Here is a 25515-nt window from a genome sequence, read left to right on the forward strand (position 1 = left end):
TGTGTGACTGGTAAGAAACGAAGAGATGAAAAAGGTCTGTTATTTTCTGTTTATACAAAGCTACAAAACTGAAGAACTGTGTTGAGATGATATTAAAGCAACTCGTTTACCAGAAACTAACAAGATAACATTTTAACATTTAAGTTTTTGACCATCAAAACCAAGCACCTTAACATTTTATCAACCAAATATTTGATAAAGGAACAGGGCATCTTTGGGAACTAGATATTTATGTACTGACTTACATTTGTGTAAGTGTCTGACTGATAAAACAGTACTGTAACTAATTTACAGCCTTTTTGAGTAACACCTCACTCTAGTGTTCTGGCTTTAATAATCAGGAGATTTTCCCCGTTTTCCTGTAAAGTTAAACAAAAAGCTTTGCAGGACTAAATTACTTGTCAGAAGGTCAGTAACTGTGAAATGTGTCTGTTTATTTGTTTTGTTATAGGGACAGAAAAGATGACTTTCTGTTTGGTAAATTTATAGTAGAAAACAAAAGGCTGGGTCACATAAACATAAAGAACAGCCTATGATAAATATTACCTCAACAATGTTCAACACATTTCTGTTTGAGTTTCCTGTAAAAAGGTGAGCTGCTCACCGCAGTGGACAGTGGACCAATTCAGCTCTCAACTCTCTGACCACTTGAACACTTCAACCCCCAAAATTGCATTTTTGAGGTAGCAAAAAGAGGATTTGTCCAGGGAAAATGGACGTTTGGTCCTGGATGAAAAGCTCCAAATTTAGTTCACAAACTGAAATGTAAAGTATGGCTGAACTAACAACAGACGGTGTAGTAGCGCCACCTTCTTTCTCTTTGTGAAATATGGCTGAACTAACAGTTCTTACTCAAGCATGCTCAGTCATTCAGTCAGTAAGCGAAAATGCCTCTTTTAGGCCGGCCTGGTACATGGTCCGGCAAAAATGCGCCCTTGTTTTTATTATATGCATTTGAAATAACATTTGCATAGTGGCAAATATAATATCTAAACTAAATTTGTACAGCTGCACATAACAATTTGTCTCTTGCAAGTGTGTTTTTATAATATACCAATTTTGAAAATGTGACACAAAAACAGAAATTGTGTTTTTATTTATTTATTTTTTATTTTGCATGTCAGTGTGTAATTCTTTGACATTTTAATTTTTAAAAGTACTTATTGACACTGGATATATGACAGCAGGTATAGTAATGTCAAAAGTTTTTACTCAAACATGTAATTTTTTAAATACCAAAGATATTCAGATGCAAGTTATGTAATGTAATATATTTTCCTATAAATATCCTATTTGAACAGAACTGCTGTGAAAGTAGGTAAACTAGAATAAATTTTGAAAACAAACATTTTTTTTCTGACTCAAAATTGTGATCTGGTGACCACTGTATATATCATACCATGCATGATGTTCATTATCCATGTTTCATGTGTCAGTGATCGTCTTCATAATATAGATAACATATTGATATGAACCACTTGATGCACATATATTGGGATCTATATGAAGTGCAGATCATTAACAATTTTTGCTCATTAAGAGCCTTAAGAGTTAACTCTATCCTTAAGAGTTAAAATTGTGCTGAATAATAAATGCTTCTTGTAACTTTGAGCTAGCATATGCTAAATGCACATTCCTCTGCTCCAGTATTCGATAGTCTGCCTTTGCATGCATATGAATTTGAGTGACATCCCATTTTTAATCCATATGATTTATTATGATGTCACCCCACCATTTGCAGCTATAACAGCTTAAACTCTTCTGGGAGGACTTTCCACAAGGTTTAAGAGTGTCTTTCAGAAGTGCATTTGTGAGCTCAGACACTGATGTCAGATGAGAAGGCCTGGCTCATAGTTTCCTCTCTAATTAATTTCAAAGGTCTTCTATCGGGTTGAGCTCAAGACTCTGTGCAGGCCGGTCAGGTTCTTCCAAACCAAAAGTCATCCATGTCGTTATGGCCTTACTTTGTGCACTGGTGTGCAGTCATGTTGGAACTGGAAGGGGGCGTTGCCAATCTGTTCCCACAAGGTTGGGAGCATGAAATTATCCAAAATCTCTTAATGCTGGAGAATTATGAGTCCCTTTCACTGGAATTATGGGGCAGAGACCAATTCCTGAAAATAGTCCACACACCATAATCCCCCCTCCACCAAACTTTACACTTAGTAACGTTCCCCTGGCAACCACCAAACCCAGACTCGTCCATCGGATTGCCAGACAAAGAAGCGTGGTTCATCACTCCAGAAAACACATCTCCGATGATCTAGAGTCCAGTGTCAGCATGCTTTACACCATTGCATCAGACGCTTTGCATTTCGCTTGTGGCCTGCAACTTCTTGGCTGAGTTGCTGTCATTCCCAATCACTTCCGCTTTGTTATAATACCACTGACAGTTCACTGTGGAATATTTAGTAGCGAGAATATTTCACTAATGAACTTGTTGCACTACCGCGACCCTGAACTGGATAAGCGGTTATAGACAATGAATGAATGAATGAATGAATGAATGAACTTGTTGCACAGGTGCCATCTTATCATGATACCACAGTTGAGTTTCAGAGAATGACCCAATGTTTGTAGTAGCCATGGACCATCAGAATTTCATGATTTAGATGGGTGAGTGAATTATTTTGGCAATATAGTGTATTTAAAATATAAGTAAGCCGGTCAACAATAACATCAGCTGCAAGTTTCAGAAACAAAGTCTTCATCCCGTTAATTTTTGTTAACTATTTTTGGTTGAGATTTTACAAGACCTCATTTCTCATAACTTGTTTTAAATTAAATATAAGTACATATTTAAGTAGTCTTTAAATAAATATACAAGTCATTGAAAAAACATCCCAAATTGAGAGCACTTTTTGAAATGATATTAAACACATAACCCATAAGCCATAAAAAAAAAGAACCCTGTTTATCAGAAGTCTTCAAACATCCCTTTCAAATATTCTGGGGTTTAGACTTTTGCATTTTAGCATTCCTGACAGCAGCAACTACAAATGGTTGTGAATTTCATTTGGAAAATTCCTACTTTAGTATATTGATGATATTTTTTTAAATTAAAAATGTAAAAGTAGATTAACAGGGAAGTTATAGATGCCTTGTAAAATTACGTGTTAAATTTACTGATTGATACATTTTCATTTAATGAAAAATGGTGTTGTATAGTCCCAAATTAAGCCACCCATCAAGATGAGCTCAGCATATATACCAGTAAAATGGAAAGGGAGGACAAACTGTCAGATCGCTACCCTTTCTGAATTCACATTTTAATTTTGACTGTAGCAAGAAATTCTGACTTTATATAAATCACTATGCCATCTGCCTTACTTTTTTGATCTACATAAAAAAAACTGGTCACCCACAAATTGAAATTTTACTGTCTGAAACAGACATATTTTAACAGATCTCTATGTTTAGATGTTTCCATGTTTAAATTGTGTCTCTCTCTCTTGTCTCATTGATTAGCTGCAAGGACACTGCAAATTTTTAACATGGAGATGAAAAGCAAAGTGAAGGCCCACACTATGACTGATGAGGTCATGTACTGGAAGTGGATCTCCATTAACACTATCGCCCTGGTTACTGACACGGCTGTCTTTCATTGGAGCATGGAAGGAGACTCTCAACCAATCAAGATGTTTGAGCGCCATGCCAGCCTTGCAGGCTGCCAGATCATCAACTATAGAACAGATGAAGCCCAAAAATGGCTTCTGCTGATAGGCATATCAGCACAGGTATGATTAATGAATTTGTGCAAATCTCTCTGTATGAGTGTTACGATAATTCTACTTGAGGTATGCAGATCAAATAATTTACAGATGAATAAATGAGAAAAGAAACCTGACAAATGCAGCATTTTGTATTAGGTGTACAAATACGTTTTAAAGCATTTTGTGTAACATGTAATTGTAATAAAAAAATCCCTTCTTATGCTCATTTGTCAAAAGTTGTGTAGTATTAAATATAACATACCTCTGTATTAAAAAAAACAACAGCAAATGTTACAAAAGCTAAAATAAAAATCACCACTTTTATAATGTTTACAGTAAACTCACGCATATTTTTGGATGCAGTATAATCTCCTGGAGCAGAACAAATTGATGCACATGCATTTGCAGCATTTTTTTCTTAATGGAGCTTAATGGAGTAATTTTTAATATTAGACAACAATTATCATACCATGACAAAAGAGCAGGAAAATATTTTAATTTTGAGTTAAAATTATACGTTACACAAAAAACCTCTTTCATTTTCAGTAATGGTTCTCTATCCAGATTAACATTGTTATGAAACTTGGATGAACTAGGACATGGGGGAGCTGTTGCAGTTACTGCATGTCATTTTGACACCATTGGCTAGTGGTCTGTATTGTTTTCTTGACAGGATGCACACATGGTGTGTGTGGGGAGAAGGTATAGTGAGATTCCTGACTGCGAGTTGTCATTTTAAGACAAAAATAAAGAAAAAAAATATAATTGAATGCTGTTTACAATCTTTAATTAACCAAATTGAAAAACTATTAGTTGACAATTAGCACTAGTTGAAATAGCATTATGTTAGCAGAGGAAACCTGATTACTGATGAATGTAAAGTAAGTCTCCTAAAAAAAGCCAGTTAAAATGTTCCTGCATTCAACACTATAATGAGTTAATAGTCGTTCACAACTCAGTTATGTTTTTCTTCCTGTAGATGGATATTTTGAAAAAAAAAATTGTAAAGGCAAAAGCTCTTTAATCTGTACTTAGTCAAAGAAATTTGCTGCTATGAGGAAATTACCCCTAGACCCCCTGGTTAAAGCTTATCCCCTCTAATCATTAATACCTTGTGATGGCCCTGATTCTAATAGATTGGTGTATTTCAAAATATCATTAAGCAATTAACATCCCACAGTGTCCTGTGTAACAATCCACTCATGGACAATTTGACCCAAATTTTTGGTGAGGAAACATGAGGCAAAAAATTGTTAAACAGTTTTATACATCAAGAGACATTTAGAGAGTGTTCATTTTTGTGGGACAGATGCACAAATACTGCTCTATCAACTTGTGTATCAAGAGTAATTGTGACTAAAGTGACATATATATCAACAAGAGCATAGAATTAGCATGGACGGAAGTGACTTGTCCCCACCAGTATCCAGCGATTATTGATTATCATTATCTTCATTGCCACTTAATCCATTTTAGGGTCGTGTTGGCAAAAGGGCAAGTAAACAAGCCCAGGCATCTCTGTGCCCCACAACTTCCACTAGCTCTACCTGGGGGACCAGCCGGGAGATATAATCTCTTCAGTGTGTCCGGGGTCTACTCTGGGGCCTCCTTCCAGTTGTACATGCCTGGTATACCTCCAGTGGGAGGCGTCCAGGAGGCATCCTTATCAGATGCCACCTGTTTCCAGGAGATAACCATGGCCTCACACTTGGAAGTACTGATCCACATACCAACCGCTTCACACTTGGTTGCAAACTGTTCAAGTGAATGCTGGAGGCCTCCATGCGAGGAAGCCAGAAGGACATCAATGAGGCCACCTCCTGAGCTCCTCAATGGAAGCCCTCCTGTCCTAGGCTATGTCTTGCCACCCTGTTCATGAATATTAGGAACAGGAGTGGAGATAAGACACAGCCCTGACAGAGTTCAATGCCCACATTGAACAAACTTGACTTCCTTCCGAGGATGCAAACACAACTCAAATTCTGAGAGTACAAGGACCGTACAGCTTGCCAAAGCAACCCTGGCACCCCCTAATCCCGGAGCACCTCCCACAGAAGCTCTCGGGAAGCACGGTCATATCCTTCTCCAATTCCACAAAGCGTGTGTAGAGTGGTGTGGCAAACTCAAATGCCCCCCAGTCATCTGTGAAAAGGTATAGAGTTGGTCCGTAGTTCCACGGCCAGGACGAAATCCGTATTGTTCCTCCAGAATTCAGGTTCAGCTATTGAATGGATTGGATCGATAATTTGCACACATTCTCTGGTCCCCTTTTTTAAAAATGGGAATCACAACCTGGTTTGTCAGTCCAAAGGCACTGTTCCTGAGGTCCATGCTATATTGGAGAGACGTATCAGCCAAGACAGCCCCACAGTATCGAGGACGTTCAGTAACTCTGGGCAAATCTCATCCACTCCTGGGGTTTAGCCACTGCGTAGCTTTTTAACCAACTCAGAATTTCCACGAGCCAGCCAAGCCCAAAAAGGTTTTTGGGTTGCCACCATAACAGGCACAGACAAGCTTTTGAACACAGCTAAATGCAGCCACTTCCACAGTGGAAGTCTAGAACAGAGTCCACTCACACTCCATTGCCCCTTCCTTTTCAGGAACATCTATCAGAGGTGAGAGTTGAAATCTTTCCGGACAGAGTCTTCTGCCAGCCTTTCCCAGCACACCCTCACTATACGTTTGGGTTTACCAAGTCTGTCCGGCAATCAGATCCAACTCACCACCAGATGGTGACAGTGCAGTCCCTCCCTACCTGAGTGTCCAAAACATGTGGCCTCAGATCAGAGAACACGACCACAAAATCGATCATTGACCTTTGGCCAAGGTGCTCTGGTACATACAACAGTCAAAGTTTTTCTCTCTGCGAGCCAAAGCTACATATTTAAATATGACTAAACGCAGCTGTTGAAAAGATTCAGGGAGAACACACCAAATTCATTGCAGACACTGACCTAAAGTGAGGTTAAAATTTAGTATGACAGTGTGACAGTTTTCTTTAATATGTCTCAATTCCAGTGTGTGTTTGTATTTTCTTATATGTCAAACTGTGTATGTGATTTTAAAAAACTCTATGCCTCTTTTTTGCAGCAGCATCGTGTGGTTGGATCTATGCAGTTATATTCTGCAGAGAGAAAGGTTTCTCAGCCTATTGAAGGCCACGCAGCCGCATTTGGACAATACAAATTGGAGGGAAACACAAATCCTTGTACACTTTTCTGCTTTGCTGTCAGAAGTCAAGCTGGGGGCAAAGTGAGTATTTACATGATCTGTGTATTGATATTTTAAATGCACAAACAACATGGCTCATTCAAACACTTATGCATTAATGGTGTGCCTGTGTTTTACGTTCAGTTTATAATAAATGTTGTGTATCATGCATACTGCTTGGCCAACAACACCATTTCCAAAAAAGTTGTGAAGTACAGTTCAGTCTATTAATCACAAAGGGCAATTGATTTCCAACGTACACTGTCCTACACCTCACAATGGGCAAAATGAAATTAAAAACAGAATGCAATAATGTGCAAATCATTTAAAACATATATTTGAAAATAGTACAGTGTCAACATGTCAAATGCTAAAATTGAAAATGTTTGTTTTCTGAAAATTGTATACATATTTTGAATTTGATGTTAGTGTCAAGATCGCGGAGCGGACTGACGGAGGCGGATGCACTCGCTAAAACACAGCAAACTTTATTTTTAACAAAAGATCAATAACAAAACGGATACAGACAGAAACTTTAACAGAAAGGTACAGGGAGCTGACTGAGACTTAGACAAAGGGAGCTAAACAGGGCAAATGGGACAGACAGACTAAAAAGATAAACAAACTAACACTGGACAGAGAGCTAAACAGAGTATAAAACAGAAATCTAAACAGAGAACAATCCTAAATGAGGATAAGCAGAGACAGACAGACTAGGCAACACAATGACAGGAGACGAAACAAGAAGAGAGCAAAACCAAAGCGAGGGACAGATGAGACAAACAGACTAGGGAGTGAAACAACAACGAAAAACTGCAGAGGGAGACAGACAGACTAGAGTGAGTAACATGACAACTGAGAAACGAATGACCGACAAAAGGAGGACACTGATGAGGAGGAGGAACAAAGGCGGAACATGGGCGGAGACATGGACAATAAACAGAGCCATGTGCTAAGTGAGTGGCGGGGAAAACAGACACAATAGGTCAAGGGCAGGGCGTGACAGTTAGCAACAACTTTCAAATAATTTCAAAAAGGCAAAAAAAGAGAGAAAACCTGGAGGCACAACTCCCAAATAATTAGCTTAAACACTATATATAATTTCTACCAAATCAATATTGCAGCTTCTGAATGATTGTGGTGTTCCACGGAGGTGTATTAGGGAGAATGGAGCCTCTGTGGCTGCTACGGCGAGTCCTCTGCTGGTCTACTGGACTAAGCAACTTTTGAATCACGTGGTGGAGGGCTCTCGAGAGAAATGCATAACACCTTATGGGTATCTCATGGGTATTTACCTCGGTACTACAAAGATCTAGCTTTGTATTCCCGGTACAGACATTATATGAGAGAGAGAGAGAGAGAGAGAGAGAGAGAGATAATATTATTGGTGCCATCACAAATCATCCAATATGTAAAAAGCTTGTTAAATGTCTTTGTTTTTTAGCTACACATAATTGAAGTGGGTCAGCCTGCACCAGGCAACAAGCCATTTATCAAGAAAGCTGTAGATGTGTTCTTCCCTCCTGAAGCCCAGACCGATTTCCCTGTGGCCATGCAGGTAACCTCCACCTGACAAAGTGAATATGACAGTCAGTTAGCACTGGCAGCTTACATAGTTTGAACAATGCAGTTGCAAGGCAAGTGTTTCTCAAAAACATTGTTGGAATTATCAAGGAAATTACTTTGGTAACTTGCATAGCATGAACCATCATTAAACCACACAGGTGTTTCTTAAAAACATACAGAGTGGTTAAGTGTAGTTGAAAGAACAGTTTTCTTTCTTAACAGACATTATATATATATATATATATATATATATATATATATATATATATATGTGTGTGTGTGTGTGTGTGTGAGACACATTGTCTCTTCAATTTCTCTCTCCCTCTCTGTCCCCACTCCCCCTCCTCTTCTTTCACAGATTGGTGCAAAACATGGTGTGATCTACCTCATAACGAAGTATGGCTACTTTCACATGTATGATCTGGAGTCAGGAGTGTGTATTTATATGAACCGCATCAGTGCAGAAACAATCTTTGTCACAGCTGCTCATGAAAGCACATCTGGAATAATTGGAGTGAACAAGAAGGGACAGGTGTGAGGGTCAAAGATACACCTGCATTTTCACAAACATGAACAACTGGGGGGCCTCATTTGTTCTATGATACATCGGTGTCCCCAAAATGCAATGATAATACTTGTTTGTGTCAATTACTGCCTTATTGCAATAGGGCAAAACCTTAGATGCTCACTTAATAAATGAACATGGGCCACAGCCGAATAAACCATGAAGTGTCTGCTGACTACATAAGATTCACACAAATTCAGGATAATTTTATCCCATATTTTCAGACATGGGTAGACCACAACAAACTGTTGGTGTATCCTCATGATCTCCAAAGTGATGTACTAATGCACTGAAAATTGATATAATAATTTTATAACATATCCCTCCAAATATTATTCAGTTGGAAAAAAAATATTTAATTTTGAGTGCAAAATAAAAATTTTAAATGTATTTAAATCTATTGTTCAGCTTAAGACTAATGCCAGAATAGGAATTCTGTGTAGCTGTATCCTAGTGCTACAACATTTAATTTATGCAATAAATAATTCTGTATTATTTTTCTTATTTAAGATGTGCTACAGTACTCTCAGCCAAAGCAGTCAGTGGGGTGTGGCTTATCTAAAATTATTGGAATATAAATTATATTACAAAGACATTTGAAAATATTATATACCATTTATATGAGTTAAAAATAATAAAGGAGGCAGATAATGAAAAAGATCATAAAACTGGTTGAAATGGCAGTCCACTGCATGTTATGAAAAAAAGTACAGAGATTTATGGCTGATTGCTTCTCTCTATTCTTGAATGCTTATATCACCTGTTAATGTATTTGAACTTCAATATGGAATTTATACCTTATTAACTATAGCCTCTTGAATTTGTGGTACTAGTTGTGTCAGAGTTTTGCAAAATAACACAAAATCACCTGCTCACATTGTCAGCATGTGTATTGTGTATTCATCCTCAGGTTCTATCAGTGTGTGTTGAAGAAGAGAACATAGTGAACTATACTACTAATGTGCTGCAGAATCCAGAACTAGGCCTCAGAATGGCAGTACGCAATGATCTACCTGGAGCTGAAGAACTCTTCACATGCAAGTTTAACACACTCTTTGCACAAGGCAACTATGCAGAGGCTGCCAAAATTGCTGCTTCTTCACCTAAGGTAAAAAAGAATTACACATACACGCATAAGCAGAATAATGAAATTCTCAATTCAAGATATTTGCTAGGTTGTGCACAAATAATGCTTGGAGAATATTCTGTGTTGAAATGTACAATAAAATGTAATTAAATTAAGAGCATAGAATTAGCATGTACTCTTACATAGCCGTTTTATCATGGAGCAAAGAGGAAAAAAAAAATATAAAACACTTGGGGTAGATTCATAGGTCCCCACCAATGTCAAGAGCAAATCTATACCATTGAATGAAACTAACCATGTTCATGAGCATGTTGTTTAGACAAAAAAATTAACTAATAAAGAAGGCAAAATAAAGCTGTGCACATAAACTTTTGTGCCATTTTGGTTTGTTTGGATATCAAAATAAATACATTTCTAAACATAACCTAAAATGTAACGTGTGGAGAATGTAGACGCGTTTCCCCATGGTTCCAAGTACATATACCTGCAGACACCAGCAAATGGGAGGGACATACACAGCAAATGTGTAGATACACACAGTGGGCACATGCAAGTGGGAGGTCTAATGTCACCAATTAATGCAAATATAAGAAAGCGGCTTGTAATCCCGCTATTACTATGACAATATTTCCATTTAGTTTATTTAGTTAAGTTGTTAAGCTACTGTTTATGTTGCCAGTGGCACACTTTGATATGAAAAAAAAAAGAATTAAGTCTCCAAATGCACCATTCGTCCTCTAGTTATTATATAGTTTACAATATCAAGAATCTCAAGGCTCCTAATTTCTGGATATATTTTGGTAAATTTGCTAAGAGAATAATAGCAGACTAACTTTAATGTGCCTCATTTAGGTTTTATTATTGGAATTTGGGTTGAATACCCTGCATGTGCTCTGTGCAGGTTTAGAATTACTAACTGTAATCCTTGTGTTACTGCACAGTTTATTTTTGTATTAAAAGTTCAGTAAAAAAGGAACACCACGGGGCCATATTATTGGTGTTGTAGTGGATTACTCAGTTTAGCAGTGTGCAAAAACTGAACAGTGCAGTATCTATATGCTCACTTCCAAATCACACACACTACCATATCAGTGCTGTGCTGTGAATGGCCCATTACAAAGACGAATATCAAGAGCAGTTTCTTTCCATTAATGAACATTGTAGAAACAGGGCTAATAATTGCACAGTAATAGACCTGCAGCAGTCAGCAAACTTGCCATAACCACTTAGTCATAGTGAATGTATATGACAATATAACCAGTGCATGTAGTTACACGGTAAATGATAAATTAACAACTCACTGTTCTTTAATCTTTTTATGATGTATTTGTTATTAAATGTAAATCATCCTAGAGAATATAACAGTGTCAACACATAAAATGTCAATATATTTCATGTTGTTGCTAAGTACTTATTATGTTTTACTCTTAGCATAAAGTTGAATGCACATATTTTGGTTTGGTATCAGAATCTGGTCCTGGTCTAGAATCCGTTCAAGAATTACTTGAATCAGGTGTGTTAGAACATGTTTGTAGACAGTCTTTCTTATGAAGGCATTTGTCTGCTTTGATTTGCAACTTTTCCTGGCGCAGACACACACACACAGCTTGTCTAGTCCCTTTAGAGTAGGGTTTCTCTTCTTAGAAAGGAGAAGAAAAAGAGAATTGCATACTTAAAATGCAGGCACTTGGCCATAATAGCATGGTAGCAGTAGCAGGATGACATCGCAGTGATCAGATAATCGAAGCTTAGTGCTTGTAATCTTTTAGCACATTTTAGTTTCTGTGATTGAACTGAAATTAATTATATATGTTTTAAGTGCATTTACACTTTCTGGTTATACTTATATTATCTGGTTATAATTATATTACTGACTTATCTTAGCGTACATAAAAATTACCTACCTTACTACCTAATTTTTGTTGACCTTAATATCTCTCATTGTGTTTACTTGTGTGCTTATTTACATAACAATGAACACCACCTATATTTAGCCACTTGCTCCGTTCTGTTCACTGGTTTTCTCTGGTCTCTCTATTCTGGAGCCATTTTGTGAATTTGTTTAAAAACTGTGGTTTTGTTTTATTTCTTTAGTGTATTAATATTTTAAATATTCCAATTTCAGTGTCTGAATATTCTTAATAACTACTTTTTGCAAAAAGTCCATTGCCATTTAAAAATGGTGACAAAATGGTTTTTATATGATAATAATTATTTCTGGGATAATATATTGTCATGCACACAAAAACAGCTACTACGACAGGCCTTAGAATGGGAACTTCTGAAGCAGAGAAAATTAATGTATTGGCACCATGCCTAGTGCCAGTCGTGGGCTAGAGGGTTATAAAATTGTTGCAAAAAGACAAAGAAGCCAATACAAATTTATTTTCAGTGAAAATCCTCAATTTCCTCCGATGGGAGGCAAATCGAACGTTGGCAAAATGGGTGTCAGCAATGCACGCTTGCTGTGTAAGGAGGACTTTGTCTACATTGTGGGATATCCTAAAAGATTGTATTAGGGGAGCTAATTTCATATTCACATCATGAAAAACAACAAAAGAGGGGGTTTGGAATTATGATTTTAGTGTATAAAATTAGACAACGACTATGCCCTATCGCCCTATGTGTCTGTGTGTGTGTGTGTGTGTGTGTCTGTATGTCTGTGTGTGTGTGTGTGTGTGTGTGTGTGTGTGTATAAAATACACTTCCATATGTAAAACTGACTGATATGTCTTCTTCCACATTTTGTGGCCACTTCAGATACACAAATAAATGTGCAAATACAATTAACTTTTTTATAATCTGTTACTTCAAAAGCTGTTTAAAGTGTGAATTATATTTTGTTGATGTGTTTGTTTGTTTAAAATGATATTTTGAGTTACAAATTTTGCCATTATTTAGTGTTCATTAGATAAAGATTTCAAAATAGAATTCAGTTTTAGTTATAAATGCCAAATAGTAGATTCAAAAGTAGAAATAGCAGCCTTTTTACCTTCACATACAGGGTTAAGCCAAGTTTGAATTGTCAGTTGTTAGACTCGGTATACACTGATTATTGTGAAAGCAATCAGTATTAATTGTTAAAGCATGTTAATTTTGAAAACAACTTAAAATGTCTCTGCTTCTACCTTCCTCTCTGTCTTTCTCCTTCTCTTGCTTTTCTTTTTCTCTCTACGTTTGTCAGGGTGTCCTGAGAACTGCAGAAACTATTACTAAATTTCAGTCAGCACCAGCTCAGCCAGGCCAGCCCTCACCATTGCTGCAGTATTTTGGCGTGTTGTTGGACAGAGGTCAGCTCAATAGACTTGAGTCAGTAGAACTATGCAGACCAGTGCTGCAGCAGGGACGAATTCAGCTCCTCGAGAAATGGCTGAAAGGCGAGAAGGTACTCCAGCTTTTCAAGAATGAACTCTGACTTAGTAATCTTGAATTGTTTTTAAATAAAGTATTGCTGTGTAGAGAAATTATTGTTTCAGTTTGGATGTACATAAAAACATGCAGTAAATATGAGGTGTGTGAACGTTTAACAGAATTTAATGATTAAAATAATTTCACTGTATTACTGCTAAAAAGAGATTAACCTTAATGTCATGTTAATATATAAACATAGTTTGCTTACTTATTAGTTGGTGGACTACAATTTATTTCTATAGGCATAGGTCTGTGACTTTTTTCCATGTGATTTTGCATAATTAAAAAATACATTTCTGATGTAAACTTGCAGCTGGAATGCTCTGAGGAGTTAGGGGACTTGGTAAAAGCGACAGACCCTACACTTGCGCTCAGCGTCTACCTCCGAGCTAACATTCCAGCCAAGGTCATTCAGTGCTTTGCAGAGACCAAACAATACCAGAAAATAATTCTGTATGCTAAAAAGGTATCTGGTTCTTTCAGTCTACATGTATGGACATCTCCTGAACTCTACGTTTTTTTAAATGTATGTTTGTCTTTATACATCTGTTTAACTTTGCTTTGTTTAGATGGGGTACACTCCAGATTGGATTATGCTTTTGAGGAGTGTGATGCACTCTGGATCTGAACAGGGACTGCAGTTTGCACATTTGCTTGTTCAAGATAAGGAACCTCTCGTTGACATTAACCAGGTAAATATTCAAATATTTAAGAATTAAATATAACCAATATTCAAAATATTTGATTTTCAACACCTGTCCCATATGTTTCTCTGTGGTTTTTTTTTTGTATCTTTGTGTGTGTGTGTGTGTGTGTGTGTGTGTGTTTTAGGTCATGGATGTGTTAATGGAGGGTAACTTGGTACAGCAGTGTACTTCCTTCCTTTTGGATGCTCTAAAGGGCAACAAACCAGAAGAGGGGCATCTACAGACACGCCTTCTAGAAATTAACCTTATTCATGCTCCTCAGGTCATCGCCAAAATTTGTTTACGTGTTAACCATAACCATATATTAAATCATTTCTACAATACTTTCTAAAATGTTCTGCTTACCATGTATTGTAGCACATTTTTACTATGTGTGTATGTGTGTGTGTTTTAGGTAGCAGAAGCTATTTTGTGTAATCAGATGTTCACCCAGTATGACCGGGTCCACATTGCTCAGCTGTGTGAAAAAGCAGGCTTGCTGCAACAGGCACTGGAGCATTTCACCGACCTGTATGACATCAAACGAGCCATTGTGCATACGCACTTGCTCAACCCAGAGGTACATATATATATATATATCATTGCTGTCCAATGAAAAACATGTATCTCCATTTTTTATCATCATTTGAACACAGCAGCTGTCCTTTACATTGTGTACATTTATGATGAATGGACCAATATAAATGGTCCAATATTACTTGAAATAAAATAATTTACATTGTCTTCCATTGAACGATTACTGGATTAGGAACACTAATCTACCTTGTATCTACAGTCATTTTCCATTTTAATAACTCCATTGACCATACAGGAACACTTTGTAATTCTACAATTATAGACTGTAGACCACCTGTTTGTCTGCATACTCTCTTATCCCAATTTTGCCCTGCTTTTCAATGGTCAAGTCCAGCACAGAGTATGTATGATTTGGGTGATGGATCATGCTCAGTGCTGCAGTGACACTGAGGTGATGGTGGTTTATTAGTGTGTGTTGCACTGATAGGAGTGGATTAGACAGCTTCTCAAGTTTTTAAACACTGTGACTACTTACTGTCCACTCTGTTTGCCACACTTGCCTTATTGTTTCACCTTGTAGATGTAAACTCAGAGAGTAGCTCATCTGCTGCTGCACAGTTTGTGTTGCTTATCTTTTACACTGGTCACAGGAAGCCACCGACAGGACACTGTTGGCTGAATATTTTTGGTTAGTGGATTGTTCCCAGTCTAGCAGTGACACTGCTAGACACAGTGTTTAAAAACTCTAGCAGCCCTACTGTGTCTGATCCACTCATACCAGCACATATCACACTAACACACCACCACACCATCAGTGTCACTGCAGCGCTGAGAATGATGATGGTCCTGTGTGTCCTGACTGTTAAGGAAAAAGATGAAATTGTAATAAGAAGTTATGCAGAAAACAGGTGGACTACAGTCTGTAATTTGTAGAACTACAAAGCGCTCATGTATGGTCACTGGAGCTGATAAAATGGACCATAAATGTAGATACATGGTAGGTGTTCCTAATTCAATGATCATGTGTGTGTGTGTGTGTGTGTGTGTGTGTGTTTATTTTTTTTATTTTAAGTAGGGAAATAAAATTCAAAAATAATAATTATGGACCCGGTCTCCTCCTATTTGTCTCAGTGGTTGGTGAACTTCTTTGGCTCTCTGTCAGTGGGGGATTCAGTTGAGTGTCTGAGGGCCATGTTAGCTGCTAACCTCAGACTGAACCTTCAGTTGACTGTACAAGTGGCCTCCAAGTATCATGAACAGCTGGGCATTGATACGCTGGCTGAGCTGTTTGAGTCATTCAAAAGCTACGAGGGTAAGAGAACCATAGTCTTGTGATAAATGGTGGTTCTGTTTATATATGAGATTTATTAATAAATCTTAAAAGCAGTTAAATTTACATAGCCTTCCAGATAAATTTTGGAAACTCTTCAGAGGTTTGTTCTTTTGAAGACATTAAAATTTGAAACCAAACCAAATATGAGACAGTTTCTGAGATGATTTGCTGCCTCTGATCTCTACTTTAGTGTTCACATCAGTGCAGTTATGTACTGAACATCATATGAAAAATGTGAGATTTCTTGATAAACACATCTTAAGAAACCCATACACACTTTTGTATTTGTCTTCTTTTCCAAAAAAGACCAGAACCAAAAATGGTAACATATAATCTCAATCCTTAATCCTAACATTGGCACCCAGTATGTTCTAGAATTGAATACAAAATGTTATTATTGGTCTTAAAATCATTGAATGACCCTTATATTCATCTGACATGCAACCAACTCAAAAGAACCCTGGTCATCCCATGAATTAACACCAAACATGGAGAACAAACTATAAGAAAGTGACCCAACATTACACATCTTTAAATTGAGATTTCAAAATAAATTAATAAATAAATCAAACTTTAGCTGTCTCTTCACACACTCTATTATTAAACTAAATTTAAATGCATTCCCTATTTTTTTAATGTAAATCTTTTTGAATTGTATTTGAGTAATACACATAAATATACATGTAAACTTATAAGAAAGCTTTAGTTTTTTATAGTTTTTGGCCCAGACATTATATAGTAATCTGAATGAAAAGAAGTCCTCCTCACAAACTTTTTGGATTCCCTGTGATATTTCTGCATACACAATCAAAAAACATGTCGATTGCTAAGGACTATTAATGAATTGTTTAATCACACAAACAATAAATTGCAATCATTTTGTGAAATGTCTTTATATTTGTATTTTTGCCTTTAGTTTTTCATACACAGAAATATAGCTACAAGGTATAAGTATATGTTACAACATGTTTGTGTGAAAAAAGCACTGATAAATTATGTTATTACATTAATAAAAAGATAGTTCTTTTAATATTTCTATTTTCCGTCATGCAATTGCACTTTTACTCTTTCTCTCGCTCTCTCTCTCTCACTCTCACACTCGCGCACTCTATCTCTCTCTCTCTCTCTCTCTCACTCTCACACTCGCGCTCTCTCTCTCTCTCTCTCACACACACACACACGCACACACGCACATGCACACACGCACAGGTCTATTCTACTTCCTAGGCTCTATTGTGAACTTCAGTCAGGAACCTGAAGTGCACTTTAAGTATATCAATGCAGCGTGCAAGACTGGACAGATAAAAGAGGTGGAGCGGATCTGCAGAGAGAGCAGCTGCTATGATCCTGAGCGTGTCAAAAACTTCCTTAAGGTGAGAAAGTGTTGGTAATTATGTGTGCTTGTGTGTACTTTTACAAAGTAACATTTCATTAATGAATTTGTGTTTTTTTTTCTCATTGACAGGAGGCAAAGCTGACAGACCAGCTACCTTTAATCATAGTATGTGACCGCTTTGATTATGTACATGATCTCGTCCTGTACTTGTCTCGTAACAACCTGCAGAAATACATTGAGATTTATGTCCAGAAGGTTTGTATTTCATCCACTTACCATAATAACATCATATCTGTGCAAAGGGATCTGTCACAAATCTACAGATTAGATCTCTATAGTCTGTTGGATGCAGGTTATAAAGCGCATAATTGAATGTGTGTGTGTTTGCAGGTGAACCCCAGTCGACTTCCAGTAGTTGTAGGAGGTCTGTTGGACGTTGACTGTTCAGAAGATGTGATCAAGAACCTTATCTTTGCAGTGCCAGGGGACTTTAGCACAGACCTTCTAGTGGAAGAGGTGGAGAAGAGAAACAGGTAATTCCCCTCAGAAAAGCTTGAAATTGGTCTGATGTGTTTATAAATCTCACAGACATGTAAATTACAGATGAGTTAACCCTCTGGAGTCAGTACTCCCACCAGCAGGATAAATCAGAACAAAAATGCTTATGCAACTCACCGAGTTATTGTCCTAGAAACGTAATAAACATACCCTCAGAAATCTTAAAGGGTCTACTTTTCAAATATATGGTTCAAAAGAAATGTGTTTTTAACTTTTTGTTATAGAAAGATAAGTAACAAGAGGCATGTCTCTCTCTGAGACTCAGACTGTTCACATCAGACTCTTGATGGCCCACCCATTCATATTCATATGATAATTGCATGTTAATCCATCTGCTCTTATTGGAGGATTATGATGCACGAAAACGCTCATTTTAGTCATATAAACAAAAACGCATGGCTGTGTTTTCACACTGAGCGCCGAGCTCCAAGATGGCGCAGTGACGCTTTTCATCTGCCTGAGGAGGATCGGCTTCACTTTGTGATGAGTAAGTGAAATATATTTGACTCGTTTTTCTGCAGCATGTTTGGCCCTGGTTAGCTTTGACTATGCTAGTTCAGTACTATATTCCAGTGACAGAATTTGTGAAGCTGACTGAATGTAATTGTGCAGAACTCTGATAGAGTGGATGATAGCTGATAGAGGGAAAAAAATTATTGTAGTAAAGTTTGGATGCTCTCTGTTCTTTCAAGCAGTCACCTGAATCTCATATTCATGGCTTTGTTGCTCCAAAACTGTTGCTAAATAACTAAAATACTACCATTTACGAACAAATGATTCAGTTCTGGGTGGGTGCTAATGAGCCATTATCTTTGACAGTGGGGAGGGCATTTCTCACCCGTGTTTTACATCTATCTCCTAGTTTATGTGTGAGCCACAGAAACTAATTAAAATATCAGAAAGCTGTAAAAAATTAATATATATCCGACACTCATATCTACAAATTTCAGAGCTCAAAAGAAAACTTCATAAATGTTCGCAATTTGTTTTTTCAATATATATGTGCACCTTTGAAAATAGATTTTTTGTGAAGTACATGTTTAGAGTTAAATTAAACAAAAAAACTGATGTATGACATACATACATCTCTCAAATTATTTTTGCTGGGTTTGTGCAGAATATTAGCGTGTATAGCTTTTGGGGAAAAAACTTATTAGGTAGGTGAAAATATCAAGGCATGTCAGATCACCTCAGACATGGCTGAAAGACCTCAGACTCCAGAAGTTTAAACTTCAGCCATGTACAAACAGCAGTTCTTTCTTTCCCTCACACATGCCATTCCACCTTAAAATATGCAATCATAGACATTAAGCTCTTCCTGAGGGATCCAAAGGCATTGCCAAACCACCAGGGAGTTATAATCATTCCATTCTCTCGTTCCTGAGATATATTATACAAAATTAACTGCCATTAATACACAAACCACCACATTGACCCTATTGTGGTCTGTTGACCCTAAGTTGTCTGGTATCAAATACCATTATGAGCAACCATGTGTTCTAAAATGATTTTAATTATAAAAAACCATGATAAGCACAAAAGTCAAACAACATCCCACCACCACCTACTAAGACAAACCCAAGTTGTTTGGTCAACAGATAGGGACTTGTGAGTACCCTCACTCACATGGTGCCTCTCACCCTGAGCAACTTCTTACCATTAAAATGAACCTGTCTTATCAATGATTTTTAATTCAAGCCCACACTGAATGTAGAATTAATTACTACAACATTTAATTGGTATAACTCAACTTCCAGCACCAGCTTCTGCTCCTACCTCCCCAGCGGTCATTGCACTGCACCCTACTCTGGACCTTGTGAGTGGTCGTCCAATGTGATCCTCTCAGGTTGCCTTTTTGACTTGAACCCAACCAGGATACTTGAGCTGCCTGGCTTCCAATTTTGCGCCTGCAATCAGTAATCAAGCCTGGCACATGTTGCATAACTTTATATATTCATCACTTCAGAGCACATTGTTTGTATATAAATTTTGTAACTACTTATTTTGTCTACATTGTCTCTTTACCCATCTTGTCATCTTCCTGTGATGACTCTGCAGGCTAAAGCTGTTGTCTTCTTGGTTGGAGACTCGTGTGCAGGAGCGTAGCGAGGAGCCTGCTATACATAATGCTCTGGCTAAAATCTACATTGACAGCAACAACAACCCTGAGCGGTTCCTCCGGGAAAACTCATATTATGACAGCACTATTGTGGGTCGCTATTGTGAGAAAAGGGACCCACACCTAGCCTTCGTGGCCTATGAGAGAGGGCAGTGTGACCTGGAGCTCATCAAGGTGAAAGCCCTTTTCTTATTTTGCTGTGAGTTTGCTCATAGCTTATTGTGTATATATGATGCTGAAGTTAGCCCTTAAATGTCTAGAGATAAATTTAGATCAATGTAGACCAAGACTGGTCGTGGCTCATCATTTTGTGGCCAACTTTGTGAAAGAATTGTCTTTTGTCAGTCATGATTGATAAAATACTGGTCAATAAATTTCAATTAATTAGAATATCATCAGAATGTTCATTTATTTCAGTAATGCAAATACTTCTGTGAGGATTTTGCTGTGTTCTCCCCGTGTCCGCATGGGTTTCCTCCGGGTGCTCTGGTTTCTTCCCATGGTCTAAAAACACACGTTGGTAGGTGGATAGCTAACTCAAAAGTGTCCATAGGTGTGAGTGTGTGTCTCCCTGTGAAGTACTCCCCCTTCAGGGTGTGTTCCTACCTTGCGCCCAGTGATTCCAGGGAGGGCTCTGGACCCACCACAACCCTGAACTGGATAAGAGGTTACTTATATATATTACTTATTATAATTCATTAATTGTCTGTAACCGCTTATACAGCTAAGGGTCGTGGTGGGTCCAGAACCTACCCGGATCACTAGGACACACCCTGTAGGGGGCGCCAGTCCTTCACAGTGCAACAAACACACGCACATTCACTCACAGCTATGGACACATTTGTGTCGTCAATCCACCTACCAACGTGTGTTTTTGGACTGTGGGAGGAAACTGGAGCACCTGGAGGAAACCCACATGAACACCACCAAACAGGAATCCACCAAACTCGTCATAGTCACTTGAAGTGGGACTCAAACCCCCAGCCCCAGATCCCTGAAGCTATGTGACAGCGAAACTACCTGTTTTGCCAGGCTACATGAAGCCTAGTGTGAAGTTTCCAGTGATAGTTTGGGGAGCCATTTCATCTGCTGGCGTTGGTCCAATGTGTTATATCATGTCCATAGTCGCCACAGCGCCTGCTAGGAGATTTTAGAGCACTTTATGCTTCCCTCTGCTGACAAGCTTTATGGAGCTGCAGATTTCATTTTCCAGCAGGACTTGGCACCTGTCCACACTGCCAAAAGTACCAATACCTGGTTTAGTAACAACAGTATCAAGGTATTTGGTACTTGATTGGCCAGCAAACTCACCAGACCTAAACCCAATAAAGAAGCTATGGGCTATTGTCAAGAAGCAGATGAGAGACACCAGACCCAACAATGCAGAAGAGTCGAAGGGCGCTATCAAAGGCCTACAAGCTGAAGGCTGCTTTCATAACACCTCAGAAGTGCCACAGGCTGATCGCCTCTGTGCCACATTGCACTGATGCAGTTATTCATGCAAAAGGAGCCTGGACCAAGTATTGAATGCAAATATTGTACATATTTTTCAGTAGGTCAACTTTTCTGTTTTAAAAATAATTTTAAAATTGGCTTTATATAATATTCAAATTTTCTGAGATAATGACTTTGAGTTTTCATTGGCTGTATGCCATAATCATTAAAAAAATAAATGCTTGAAATAAATCACTTTTTGAATTGAATTACTGAAATATAATCACTTTTTGATGATATTCTAATTTATGGAGATGCACCTGTAGATGGATACAAAGAAAGAAATGATGAATCAGCCATTAAGAACTATAAAGACTTATCCATTCCCCCAGCTCGACTGACTATATAGGAGAAGTTCTACAATTACAGCCTGCATACATTATTTGCCCAATTTCTACCTTTTCTTCCATAATCAGGACCACCATGTGTGTGTTCTGGATATGAAGTACTGCATTTGTTTATATAATATGAACAATTTGAATGGCCACTATAAACATTGGAAATACTACCTTACAGTTTTGTCAGTTAAATAAATGTTTAAGAAAGTTTACAAATCCCATTCTGATGTTTACTTCATGGTACAAAAAACCTTTTCCTGCAACAGGGTTTTTACATTCAATTCACATCCATTCTGTTTGTTTCAGTGTCACAAAATGACAGAAAACATAACTCAAATATAGATTTATTTGTCTGTGTTTATTAATAAAATAACATGTTCTTTTGGTACTGATTGGAAGTTTGGAATATAAACTTCAGAGTTATGATTTTAGGGGGCTATGTTGATTATAGCCTTGCACCCAGTGAATTGGCTAAGTGGTTACAGACAATGAATAAATTAATGTTGATTATATCAAATTATAACATGCAATTTTATTGTTTGCAATAAACTTTTAAAACGTTACAGTGAACTTTTGTTAATGTGAAATGATTTATTTTCTTAAATAAGGGGATTTGTTTAATTGAGCTTTACCAACATTTTTGTAGGTATGCAATGAGAACTCCTTGTTTAAAAGTGAAGCACGGTATCTGGTTAGACGTAAGGATCCAGATCTGTGGGCTGTAGTGCTGGAGGAGACTAATCCCTACAGAAGACCACTTATCGACCAGGTCATACTCCATACAGCATACTGCCAGTGTTTTTAACATTTTAATTTGACATTTTCATGATGTAATACACAAATATGAAGTGTTAAGTGAATAGTAGCACATGTTTGTTTATTGCATTGTTGTGTTTGTATGTGTAGGTTGTCCAGACTGCACTGGCTGAAACACAAGACCCAGAGGAAGTGTCAGTAACAGTTAAAGCTTTCATGACTGCAGACCTGCCCAATGAGCTCATTGAACTCTTGGAGAAAATAGTGTTGGAAAACTCCATATTTAGTGAGCACAGGTCAGCTGTATAGAAGCACAATGCAGTTCCATAGATGAATTTTAAATGATGATTATCATGTTGATGATATTTCTTACTGACATTATATGACAAATGCCTGCATGTATGGTTTTGTTTGTAAAACAGAAATCTCCAGAACCTGTTAATTTTGACAGCCATTAAAGCAGACCGTACACGAGTAATGGAGTATATAAACCGGCTGGACAACTACGATGCTCCAGACATTGCTAATATTGCTATCAGCCATGAACTCTATGAAGAAGCTTTCTCCATCTTTGAAAAGTTTGATGTAAACACTTCTGCCATTCAGGTAAACACACACTACTGCAGCTTTACATTTACGAATGGTAAAAAAACAGAATAGAAGCTGAATTTTAAAAATATTGAAAGGCAAATTAAAAAAACATAACAGTAAAAATATATCCAGGTGTACTTCTCTATTATTTTTAGGTACTCATTGAACACGTCGACAATCTAGATCGAGCATATGAATTTGCAGAGCACTGTGGGGAGGGGCCTGTGTGGAGTCAACTGGCCAAAGCTCAGCTGCAGAAGAACATGGTGAAGGAAGCTATTGATTCATATGTCAGGGCAGACGAACCTTCTGCTTACATGGAAGTGGTGGATGCTGCGAGCAGAAACAGTACGACCATTTAGTCTTTGTATTTCCTCTCAGAGACACTGGCTGACAAGGGTGTAGGTTAAGTCTCAACTTTGGTAGTGATACAACAACCACTTTGGTACCTTACACACACCCCTTAAAAAATAAAAACAAAGTATGAAAACATCTCTAAATGTCTAAGGATAATTCAACTAGGAAGTTAAAATATTAATAAATAACCTTAAAAGAAGTCTATTAAATAGTGACCATGTTTTATAATTTTGGTCCCATTTTTTTGAGGAGAATTATAATTAATGAGTGAACATTATTAAACAAACTTCTTCTGATGTAAGTTTTTTTTTTTTTTTAAATAAACTAATGACCAGATTTTTTTTCTCTGAGATTCTATTTACTGAACTTAAACGATAATGCATCCTTAAAATTAAAAATTATAATGTATAATTAGGAGTCTGAAACCCTAAAAATACACTTGTTTCCTCAGCCTGTTCTATATCTTTAGCCTTCTGCATTGTTTCTCAGATGACAGAAGCCAGGATTAGCATGCTTGATAACAATTGAATTATATGTGGGGCGGCACGTATAAAGCCAGGTAGTGTTGCAGTCATACAGCTCCAGGGACCTGGAGGTTGTGTGTTCGATTCCCGTTCTGGGTGAGGAGTTGTGTTCTCCCTGTGTCCATGTGGGTTTCCTCCAGGTGCTCTGGTTTCCTCCCACAGTCCCACAGGTAGGTGGATTGGCGACTCAAAAGTGTCCGTAGGTGTGAGTGAATGTGTGTGTCTGTGTTACCCTGTGAAGGACTGGTGCCCCCTCCAGGGTGTATTCCTGCCTTGCGCCCAATGATTCCAGGTAGGGTCTGGACCCACCGTGACCCTGAATTGGATAAGCGGTTACAGATAATGAATGAATTATACGTCAATTAATATTTTTCACAGAGTAAGGACTGGTGAGGTTAGCTAGTTAGTAGGTTTTCATTTTAAAATGAAGTGTCTCCTGGCTAATTAGTTTACCTCTGTGTCTGGCAGTAATACAGTATTTTCACGTCATGACTAAGGTTACGTTTTTTACCAACAAACTGAAGTAGAGGGAAGTCTCAAAATAAAAATATAAAATTAGTCCAGTTCATTAGTATTCATTAGCATTCAACGAAGAAACAAAATGTAAATTCCATAAACCTGACCTGACAATGTTTGTTGCCCATTATGTAAAGTTAAACCATAATTAAAGCATTTCTTCTGTTTATTGGGCTGTATTTTTCAATGTAAAATCTAATTCAAATGTAAATGCTTACATTGAAAAATATTTCAGAGCCAATACTAAGACTGGACAAGCAAGCTACTGGAACATGGAAATGGCTGATATATGATTCTCTTCGTCTGTTGGTCTGTTTACATTGTTCCACCCTCTTCTTTAAGGGTCACTACTACAGGAGACTACATATTATTTTGGTGGTGGTAGTGTGTGTTGCACTGGTGCAAGTGGATCAGACAGATTTTTAAATTCCATTCACTGTCCACTATTAGACACCCACAGTTTATTGGTACTCTTTGTATATGCAAAGTCAGAAACAGTAGCTCATCTGTGGCTGCAGTTTTGTTGGTTGTTCTCTAATGCTTTATCCATTAGTCACAGGATGCTGTTGGCTGTATATTTTTGGATTGTGGACAGTTCATAGTCCAGCAGTGACACTGAGGGTTTTAAAAACTTCACCGCCCAAGTAATACCTGATCCCTTGTGGTCATGTGGGGTCCCGACTATTGAAGAGCTGGGTGAAAAGGACAAACAATGTATGCTACAAATAGACTACAGTCTGTAATTGCGGAATTACAAAGTGCTGCTCTATGGACAGTGGAACTGAGAAAATGAACAGTGAGTTTAGAAACAAGGA

General features: G+C 37.6%; 1 protein-coding gene across 2 annotated transcripts in view; it reads left to right on the forward strand.

Annotated features, from left to right (window-relative positions):
* The window catches only part of cltcl1 (clathrin, heavy chain-like 1), a 73188-nt gene that overhangs the window by 26480 nt on the left and 21193 nt on the right, over window positions 1-25515 (forward strand). For both annotated transcript variants that reach the window (XM_066643602.1, XM_066643603.1), the window contains exons 3-21: window positions 3469-3737; window positions 6807-6968; window positions 8371-8484; window positions 8851-9024; window positions 9968-10165; window positions 13329-13529; window positions 13869-14021; window positions 14125-14247; window positions 14387-14524; window positions 14657-14821; window positions 15910-16090; window positions 17321-17484; window positions 17577-17702; window positions 17838-17980; window positions 20064-20298; window positions 22603-22725; window positions 22863-23008; window positions 23135-23318; window positions 23459-23651. In XM_066643602.1, the coding sequence (XP_066499699.1) occupies window positions 3469-3737; window positions 6807-6968; window positions 8371-8484; window positions 8851-9024; window positions 9968-10165; window positions 13329-13529; window positions 13869-14021; window positions 14125-14247; window positions 14387-14524; window positions 14657-14821; window positions 15910-16090; window positions 17321-17484; window positions 17577-17702; window positions 17838-17980; window positions 20064-20298; window positions 22603-22725; window positions 22863-23008; window positions 23135-23318; window positions 23459-23651 (3192 nt within the window). The remainder of the gene's footprint in view (window positions 1-3468; window positions 3738-6806; window positions 6969-8370; window positions 8485-8850; window positions 9025-9967; window positions 10166-13328; window positions 13530-13868; window positions 14022-14124; window positions 14248-14386; window positions 14525-14656; window positions 14822-15909; window positions 16091-17320; window positions 17485-17576; window positions 17703-17837; window positions 17981-20063; window positions 20299-22602; window positions 22726-22862; window positions 23009-23134; window positions 23319-23458; window positions 23652-25515) is intronic.

This window comes from Hoplias malabaricus, chromosome 14, assembly GCF_029633855.1.
Source record: "Hoplias malabaricus isolate fHopMal1 chromosome 14, fHopMal1.hap1, whole genome shotgun sequence".
NCBI classification, from domain to species: Eukaryota; Metazoa; Chordata; class Actinopteri; order Characiformes; family Erythrinidae; genus Hoplias; species Hoplias malabaricus.